The sequence below is a fragment of the Balaenoptera physalus genome (assembly GCF_965194825.1).
Source record: "Balaenoptera physalus genome assembly, chromosome: 14".
NCBI lineage: Eukaryota > Metazoa > Chordata > Mammalia > Artiodactyla > Balaenopteridae > Balaenoptera > Balaenoptera physalus.
The window spans coordinates 8,602,253-8,612,217 of NC_138893.1; the positions used below are offsets into that span (position 1 = coordinate 8,602,253).

The 9,965-nt window shown below is 36.5% G+C and overlaps 1 protein-coding gene across 7 annotated transcripts in view; it reads right to left on the reverse strand.

Moving 5' to 3' along the window:
- The window catches only part of RYR2 (ryanodine receptor 2), a 732,481-nt gene that overhangs the window by 181,696 nt on the left and 540,820 nt on the right, over window positions 1-9,965 (reverse strand). For all 7 annotated transcript variants that reach the window (XM_082425485.1, XM_082425482.1, XM_082425483.1 and 4 more), the window contains 5 exons: window positions 7,656-7,825; window positions 5,921-6,141; window positions 4,499-4,589; window positions 2,318-2,458; window positions 564-727 (listed from right to left, as the gene is read on the reverse strand). In XM_082425485.1, the coding sequence (XP_082281611.1) occupies window positions 564-727; window positions 2,318-2,458; window positions 4,499-4,589; window positions 5,921-6,141; window positions 7,656-7,825 (787 nt within the window). The remainder of the gene's footprint in view (window positions 1-563; window positions 728-2,317; window positions 2,459-4,498; window positions 4,590-5,920; window positions 6,142-7,655; window positions 7,826-9,965) is intronic.

The following is a 9,965-nucleotide window of genomic DNA, read 5'->3' on the forward strand; positions in this document are numbered from 1 at the left end:
GTCACACCGCATTCTCAATCCATGCTAAATTCTCCAGAAATATTCTCATTTGATATTCCCTTCACTCTCACGCTGTGCTTTATGAGGCTGAACATAAGCTGCTAACCCTAGGCCTGGCTGAGAGGTAGTGATGATGAAGTGATTCCCCCGTAGCTCACAGAAAGAGCTTTGCACTGCATGCTGGGAAGCACCCTGAATCAAAGACTCTGCACAGAAGTTGGCTTCAATTATTAATAAACATTTAGGGTAGAATTTCAACTAAAAAATATAACTGATATACTTTCTTGATTCTCATTATCATAGATATTGCCACGTGGTTATGTACAGAGAATCCTGATGATATTAAGAGTATATCGCTTAGAGGGTATATCTTATCTACTTCTGATATTTGTATAACCATTATTATTACTACTATCATTTCATCAAGTAGAGGGACCCCTAGTAAAAGGATACCAATTCAAAGGGGGCATGGATGAGAGAAAGTTCACTTTAGTACCTTATTCAATTTCAGACTTCACACATCATTTACAATAAAAATCTGCTGCAATAGAAAGAGTCCATACTTTGAGGTATCAACAGGTTGTGGGTTAAAGTTCCCTTCAGAATCCATTGATGACTGTTTTTCCATCATACTGACATAATTTGACTCCATGTAGTCTGGAGGCAAAGCTCCCGCAACTGCACTCAGGCAAGGCAGTGCCAGTTTGAAAAGTTCTTGTTCATATTTCTGGGAAGAGATGGAGGACCAGAAAATAAATACTCCATTACTATTGAGCAAAAGCTGTCAACATGATCACTGCGGCTGACATGATGCTGTAAGAGAAAATCTGAATTACCTCGGGCTGGCTCAACTCCCCAAAGGATTCTTTCTCTAGAAAATGGAAACTATAGCCTGACATCCCATAAGATGAGATGACTGAAGCTTTGTACTGCATAAAAGGAATAAAATCTGTGCTTCTCTAAACGTTTATTCTCCAATATCGGAAATGAAGTGAACCTGAATATGCTACATGTATAATGTGTCTTTACAACATAAACATAATTTCAGTCAATGAGGACTACTGCTGCACCACATTATAAAGACTAGACATGAGAAATACCCAAAGTACAAGATTCCAGAGAGTAAGAAATTTTAACTGGTCTGTACTGCATCACAAAGGTATGAAAAATAAAATTCTGAACTGAGAAAGAAATTCTATAGGAGATATGAATAATCAAAATTTCTGGGGAGAGGTATTTGTATATTAATTACATAATTAGTTAAATTTGTATTTGTAGATTTTTTTAAATCAAAAATAATAATTCCTGTATTTATTATTAAAAAATGTTTAAATTGAAGTGTAGTTGATTTATAATGTTGTGTTAATCTCTGCTGTACAGCAAAGTGACTCAGTTATACACATCTAGACATTCTTTTTTTAAAAAAATATTCTTTTCCATTTTGCTTTATCCCAGGAGACTGAATACACTTCCCTGGGCTATACAGTAGGACATTGTTGTTTATTCATTTTAAAAGTTATCTCACTTTAAATGTTCAATTTTAAATTAAAGTTGTAAATTCTTCTCAAAATACCTTCTACATATTATTTCAAAAGGGCTCCGGGTTTACCCAAGGCAATTCAGCAAGAAAAACCATTGAGTTGTAGCTACCAAATGTAATCACAGATAAACCTCCCTTATTATACAGTAAACTCTTGGTTATACTATTCCAGTCATCTGATTTTGATTAATAATTTAAGCATAAGCATACGAAGCATGTTGTTCTGATTTTCTCTGAAATAACACACTCCAGTCTTCTGAAAGTATATGAACTATTCATTATAAATATGGCAACTATAAGGGAATGTCACATACATAAAGCACTGAGTACTTAAACCTCCATAGCAGCAAAGTGGGAAAAGTCAGTAAGGCCACTGGAATATTATAATTTTATGAGATTTAATATTTTATATTTTTATATTTGACAGGATTTCTTCAGGCTTTATAAGATTGGGGAGGTGACTGACTAGGGAGGGTTTGAGTCCAAAGAAGTCCAAATGTACCAGAAACTGATCAACCCATGTGCATAATTTCCTAAAATGCTTGGCCATTTTAAAGTCAGAAAATGTTATCATCACAAGAAACATGTTACCCTCATGATTATGAAAAGTTAATATAAATTGCATTCTCAACATTTGTTATAAATGAAGAGAAAAAATAAAACTATGCCAAGTCTTGATAAGCAAAGACAGCATTCCACTATTCCACTAAGAATACTATCTTACCAAGATCCTATGGCTTTTCAGTTGTTTTATCATACAAATAAAACCGCAGTTACCTTTTGAGACAGGGCATCAAAAATGCCCCAGAACAACTTTCTTGATAAATGAAGTTCTTCTTCTGAGGCAGCTCCAAAGTTTCCCCACCCTCCAGGCAGGCAGTAGTACTTCCAGCATCTTTCATAATGATTTGTCAGCAGCTAGGTGGGAAAACAATTCTAAGCACTGAGCTAAAGACACATGGTATATATTTTCCATTTCCTCCCAAATGGCATTCTAATGCCATGTAATAAGGCCAACTGATATGGAACTGCTCAATCCCATGTGAATTCTTTTGGAGAACACTATAGGACGGCTCCTTAAATTTAACGCTGAGCACAGGATGAAGACCAAATGACCAATTTCACAAATTATCTTGAACAGAATTATTTAGGAGGTTGTTTGGTTATCTGTGTACCTCTGAGTTCTACTTTAGTTGCTATCATTTACTTACAATTTTATGACTTGTTATCTCCTGGAATCCATGCATGTAACAGAGGGATTGATGTCACAGTGACCCAGAGGATACAGCACCTAAAATGTGCATTCTCAAGGGACAATACCTCTGAATATTTGTGCTTCCTCTCTAACTACCCTGAATCATTACACTATGATTTGCTTCAGAACCGACATCTCTAAGTAAACTCCCCAAACTGCCCTACTTCCGTAATTTCTATACCTGTAGTTCTTTGGTGGTTTTGGATGTAATTTATTTTCTTAGTGAGGGTCTATGTTGCTTCTTAAGTTTTTAACCTACAAATATTTTGTGGGACTAAACTAGAAGTTCAAAGACGTGGATGGAATTTTTCAATTATTCGGTAGCTCTTTGGATCATTTATTCTGGATATATAAACCGAAAAATATTCACAACTCTTTGCCAAATTAATAAAATTATTATTAATAATAATTAAAATAAAATTATTTTTTGAATAAACTGTAAATTTTTGGACCCTCTTTCCTATAGCTAAGGAGGAAAATAAATTGAGCGTTACTCTTATTAAAGCTAATTAGGTCTCTTACTGTATAAATATTTCTTCTCATTTAGTCTCCCTCACAGTTAAGAATCACACACACACACACACACACACACACACACACACACACACAATTTAGGAATCTCAAATGATGAAATATTGAGATCTAATTTGCTTAGAGTAACAGGCAAATATCTATAATGCAAAAGAGTTTTATCACATAAAGTGATACTGTATCTTTTTTCAGGTATTTTCCAGCTCATTTGTATCAAGAAAATTTTGCATGACAAGCAAATGATAAAAACTGTAAAAAAACAGGATTTTCAGCAAGGATATAATTTACTTTACATAATTCATCAATTTCTCTAGGTTTATTAAGCCAAAATCACTTTTTGTAGAGAAAGATTGTTTTTGTTAAATATCTCGGTGTGTTTAGTGTAAGAGCAGCTGAAAAAAATAGCAGCTTATTTTTATCTTAAACCTCTTTTCACAGCACAATTACTGGGTGGCCATGAGGAAGAAATGATGTTTACCAGGTGGCAGAGCAGAGTGGTCACCTATAAAAAGTCCACTACGGGACAGTGACCTCCATGCACAGACCATGCCACTAGATCACACATTGGTACACACCTAATACCTTAATCGTGAGCCAGGATTGGTATATTACATGACAAGAAAATATTCCCAAGTCAATAAGACAGAATGAGACTTGATCATTCATGAACAGAATAATAAAGCTGGGAAGCAAAAATGTCAGGGACTTTACTGTGACAAACTGTAACTGCATATACATAAAGATTATATTTGATCCTTATGAAATGATATTTGGAAACTGTCATTTGATTACCAACTTAGAAAATGTTGTTTTTAAAACCTATTCTTTATGCCTTGAGGTTGCTAATACTTTAGGCCAGGCCTATTACCATGTTTTCCAGCCTAAGAATATCCTGGCTCATCTTTTTTCTTGTGGCCCATTTTCTTTCCATTGATTTCTATTTCCCTTGATTTACAGTAAACCAATCTTAGGATTTCTCTGGTCTTTTATTACTTGTTTATTTTAGGTTGAGGTACACGTATCTATAACTTACATGCCCATTTCAATAACTGGAAGAAATTTTCCAGCATCAAAGATCAAACATGATGTATCTGAGAGATATACATATTGTAATAGGAAACAAAGCCAGAGGACCCAGTAATCAAATAACTACAAACACTTCCTGTACTTACCTTAAGAGGCATCTTTGCATGTTCATTTAATAATGGGACATCAAATACTAATCTTCTGAGTAAGTGCTGCATCATAGAAGGTCTCAGTTGGCTGGTGGAACAAAGCTAATTTTAATAATGAACATTTAATAATGTCTAAACTAAGTAGATAAATCACTAGACTAGATTATACATGCCAAGAAACTGTACCTACACCACTCTTCAGATGATGTTAATTTTAGGTGTTCCTAATCCAAAGATTAACTAATAGTTACATACTTTTGTAAAAAGTTCCATTTCCAACTCATCTCTAGCTCCCTGATCTCAAGACCAACCCTTATTTGCTACAGGAGACGTTCCTCTTCTGCTCCTTCCCTTCCTACCACTCACAACTGCAGACCCCACTGTTGCTACTAATTTAGTAAATGCTTCTTCCCTCACTCCAGTGAGTGGGAAGGGTCTTCAGTGACTAGATAGGAAGCAAAAAGAGGAGGGAGTGTAGGAGCAAGAGGAAGAGAAAAAGACTGAGACCGAAATTTTGCCAGAGGAGAAAGGGAAAGAAAACTAACACACAGTGACCATTTACTGTGTTGGCCATCCTGAGTGCTTCATCTCATTTAATATTTAGAAAAAATCAGTGAGATAGATATTTTGATTCCATTTCACAGAATTTTGGGGTCAGGGAACTAAAATTAGATTATGAACTAATCTCCTTTTTTTTTTTTTTTTTCTTTTTTTAACCTCCCTCAGTCCCATCTGGCTCCTACACCCATACACTCGTTCCACTATGACTGAAAACCTTTCCTTTACCGACGTACTGGGCAGGCTGCAAGCTTTCACCTCCAAGAGCTCCCGTCCATCAGAAAGAAACCATTACCCTAGCTAGAGGCCTGAGAAATTGTCACTTTGACTGTCAGAACCTCAAAAGGAGAAGATATGTTTCTGGTTTTCAGAGTAAGACCTTCAAACACTTCTATCTATAGGAAGCGGCTTTCCAGGCTGGAGGAAATAGTCTGTCTTCATCACCGTCACAATAGGTCATACTTTAATATTATACTACATATATTTTTTATCTTTAATAAGTCTCTGTTTTCTCTTCTCTTCTGGAAGAGGAGTTAAAACCATCACACAGTGAAAAGGGGAGAATCTATTAATATTACACTAACGTGGCTGGTGAAACCTCACACGCCAACATCCAGAATAGCATCATTGGTCCAACACCGTATCCAATGGCTAGATACCTAGAGAGTCTAGGAGGAACACTCCTGAACTTGATCAGCAGCAAGGGCACTCTGGTAAGACTCATACCCCAGCACATAAAATGAATTAATTTTATGGTCCAGAAATTGTTGACAATATTCAAAAGAATCTGTCAAGGGCCAGAGACTATATTCTCTTTCTTAAAGAAGAAGAAACTTGGTATAGACTTCATTGCCCACTTACCCACAAATAGAGAGTAAACACACTTCTATGGAATCTCGTTGAGCTTTGGTAAGTGAGCAGCCCTTAGAAAGTCTGTACACGGTGTGAAGTAATGAGTCAATGAGGGAAGCATGGTGCTCAGTGCCAGCAAAAAGAGGAGCACATCTTGTTAACAAAGGCAACACGGCCGTGCAAAGGTACCGATTGAGGGCCAGGGCCATGTCTGTAGCGCTCAAAGCAGCCTAGAAAGGAATTGGAGAGGAGACAGTCATTTGTGTTGGGCAGGAGACAACTTTCAAAGGGATCCACAAGTTGACGTGTACTTTCATTACCTAGAAAACGACAAAAGTACGTAATACGGAAATGGATTCCTCTGTTATAGATTTACCTGTGGTTCATATGCTTTTTTATCACTAAAAACAATCAATTTTCAATTGCTCATAAATAGATAAAAATGAATGAAGTAATATGTATCGCTTCAAAAGGCCCCAGAGGTTCATGTTCTAAAATAAAATATTGGGGGCTTCCCTGGTGGCGCAGTGGTTAAGAATCCACCTGCCAATGCAGGGAAAAACGGGTTCGAGCCCTGGTCTGGGAAGATCCCACATTCCGCGGAGCAACTAAGCCTGTGCACCACAACTAGTGAAGCCCCTGCTCTGCAACAACAGAAGACAACACAATGAGAAGCCCGCACACCACAATGAAGAGTCACACCCACTAGCCACAACTAGAGAAAGCCCGCGCACAGCAACGAAGACCCAACGCAGCCAAAAATAAATAAATAAATAAAATTAAAAAAAAATTTTTAAATAAAATATCAACGGTAGGATGGATGAAAGATAAAGACACTAATGATATCAAAGAATGTGACTGCTTCCCTTTACTAGGAGAGGTAAGAGAAAGTTTATTCTCATAGTAGATCTCAAATACATAAATTCTTTCTGAATTCTATATATGAGTATTAATTATATTTCTGTTCATGTCCACCAGCATCAATAACCAAAGGCTGATTGTCCTACCATGTTATCAACTATACTACTTAGGTTCAGAATTTCACATGAACACAACCAAAACAGAACAAAAAAGTTCAGTTTCATTTTTGTGATTCTCCTCTCACAGCTTTCACTATTGCCAACTCAAGATCTGATTTCCTCTGATATCAAAAAGACTCATTTAATTGAGAATAATAGGAGGTTTTATTATAGCTACTAGAATAACATTTAGAGTTTCAGCTTATTTTACAATGTTTCAAATAGTAGAACACTTACACTGATAATGGCAGATTCTCAATACTGGCCACTGGATTCACAGGACAGATTTGAACCTATATGTACATTAATAAATGACGACTCCAGGATGATACTGTAATTGGCATGACTCAGCAATGTCCACTAAACCTTCTCAATACTTTAACTGCTTTTGTTGAGATGCATAATTATTTATGTTGACTTCGAAGTGAACAGGAGCCACTGTGACCTCCCAAATCAGGGTTATATAAACTTTCTATTGTCTTCCATTGCACCTGATCAGAATTCTTATCTTACTCTTCAGGTTGTCCATTTTCTCCACTATTTAGTGAATTCCTTGAGGATATAGTCTATTTTGTTTTCTGTTTACCCTATGCTTGCCTAAAAATATAATAGGCACTCAATAACCATTTGGTGACAATGAATGAATGAATATATCTATGAAAGAATATCATATGGCAGAGATTGAAGAGTTAAAAGATGCAGAAGTCATTTGCTCAGATCATTACCGTATCTAAAGAAGCAGCAGCCCGCAGATCTGGCAGAAAGCCAACCTCGAGAAGATGGAGGAGGAAATCTTGAACTTCAATTCCATAGACCCTGTCAAGGAACAAAACCATGGCTGCCTTGTGATCTGGGCAAAACCCCGCAGACATGTCAGGCTCCACCACATTCCCATCTAAAAAAGAGAAGGTGACACATTGTTGTTAATGAAATAGATTACAAATGGCTACTTTCCAGCCTGCTGGTGTTTTAAATAAAGTTATCCGGTGAATGGTTTCCTGTTCCTCTACTACCCTCAAGCAAGGGCTGGGACTTAGCTGAGGTAATATGGCAGTGCAATGTAAACCCATGGTCATTTAAATGTTATTTGGGCATCCATGTGTTAACTGTGTATATGATTAGGACATAGCATTATGCCAGATACCAAGAAGGAAACAAAATGGCACCCAAAATCCAAACTGTAAAACTGAGAGTAAATATCATAAAGCTAAAATGTAAAGCAAGGTTTGCATTCTTTTCAATACAAGAACCTCTTGAAAACTTAATAAAATATTAATAAAGTTCATGTACCCTATGTGATAATCATGGTACATTTACATCATTTACATATTTATGGCTTAGACAATTACAGAATAATGAACAAAACTCCAGGAACCAGTCTGACTTTCAAATGAAAGGTGTTTCATTAATCATAATAGCATTTAATAACATTTAAAACATATTTGAGAGCCATATTATTTTCTCTATCAACAGTCAATGCTTGATGCCTTATATAGAGGAGCGGATTCCTAAGTATAACTCTGTAGATTCATAGAGGGGATCACTGATATGAAGAATTAGGGAATTACGTGCCCACTGAAAATACCGGAGAACAAACTTGTTTTCTGTTTGACCATGTGATAATTATGCCACACTGCTGCTGACCACACGCTATAAGACTCTGCAAATACTATCACAGAACCTTTATTACTGATGCAATGTTGGAGAAAGAAGGACCCAGGGAAAGATGATACATGACCATACCCATCCTGAAAGAACAGTCACAACGTTTTCGTTTTCATTCACAGTCAATGAATGAATTTGATATTTGAATCACGAAAATGAACAAATAACAATGCTTTAAAGGAAATTAGACTGAAGACTAGTACCAAATCACTTCCATTCCTTATAATTAATAATAAACTAATACACCTAATACCTTCCTTCCTGTAATTACAATAATAAGAATAACAATGCTTGTCATTTGTGCTGTTGTCAGGTATTGTGTTAGGAATGTTCCAGACACACTTTCATACAATTTTCACACGTGCACTATGAAGGTGGTATTATTATCTTCCTTTAACACAAGATAGAAACCGACTTTTAGGGAAGTTAAATAACGTGTCCAAAATTGCACATCTAGTCATTGGCAAAGTTAGATTTAAACTAAGTAAAATTGGATTTAAAATCCAACCCGAGGTAATTTAATCCTTAGGTTAAATCAGCACGCTCTAATTTCTGATTAAAAATCTACATGAAATTCCAGTTCCATTCTCCTAAAAAAAATCACATTATAGGTAATTTATAGTTATAGGATTATATTCTTCTAACAGAAAGCTGTGCCTAAGGAAATGATAAGCAACTCATTGATCTTGAAATAAGATCTGTTTTTTAAACACTCATTCAGGTGGACATTCGTTTTAAGGAATGCTACAGCTCCAGCTGCCTGGGAATGAAGACTCATGGATTGGCTGCTGCTTTATGTTCTCCGTCTCCTCAGACACACTGGGGACAATAGAGCTGATGAACTGCCTCCCCTCAGACTCCTGGAGAATGAACTGGCACAAGGAGGGCCAGCTGCACTGCCTTTACCCTGTGCTGCCTGCATCATTCATCCACCTAAAATTACTACCTCAGACAATCTGCCCAAACCTGTCTGAACCAAGAGCTGCAGGAAAAGAATATCTACTTTTGAGATTAGATACTTGTCCCTTAATTTTTCTAAACTCCTCCTTCTTTCATTATCATTTTGGGCTACCCTCTAGTTCTAGGATAAGTATAATAAAAATGTATGAGACCCATCAGAATGGCCCTCATCAAAAAGTCTAGAAACAACAAATGCTGGAGAGGTGTGGAGAAAAGGGAACCCTGCTACACTGTTGGTGGGAATGTAAATTGGTGTAGCCACTATGGAGAACAGTATGGAGGTTCCTTAAAAAACTAAAAATAGAGCTACCATATGATCCAGCAATCCCCCTCCTGGGCATATATCCAGAGAAAACCATAATTCAAAAAGATACATGCACCCCTGTGTTCATTGCAGCATTATTTACAAC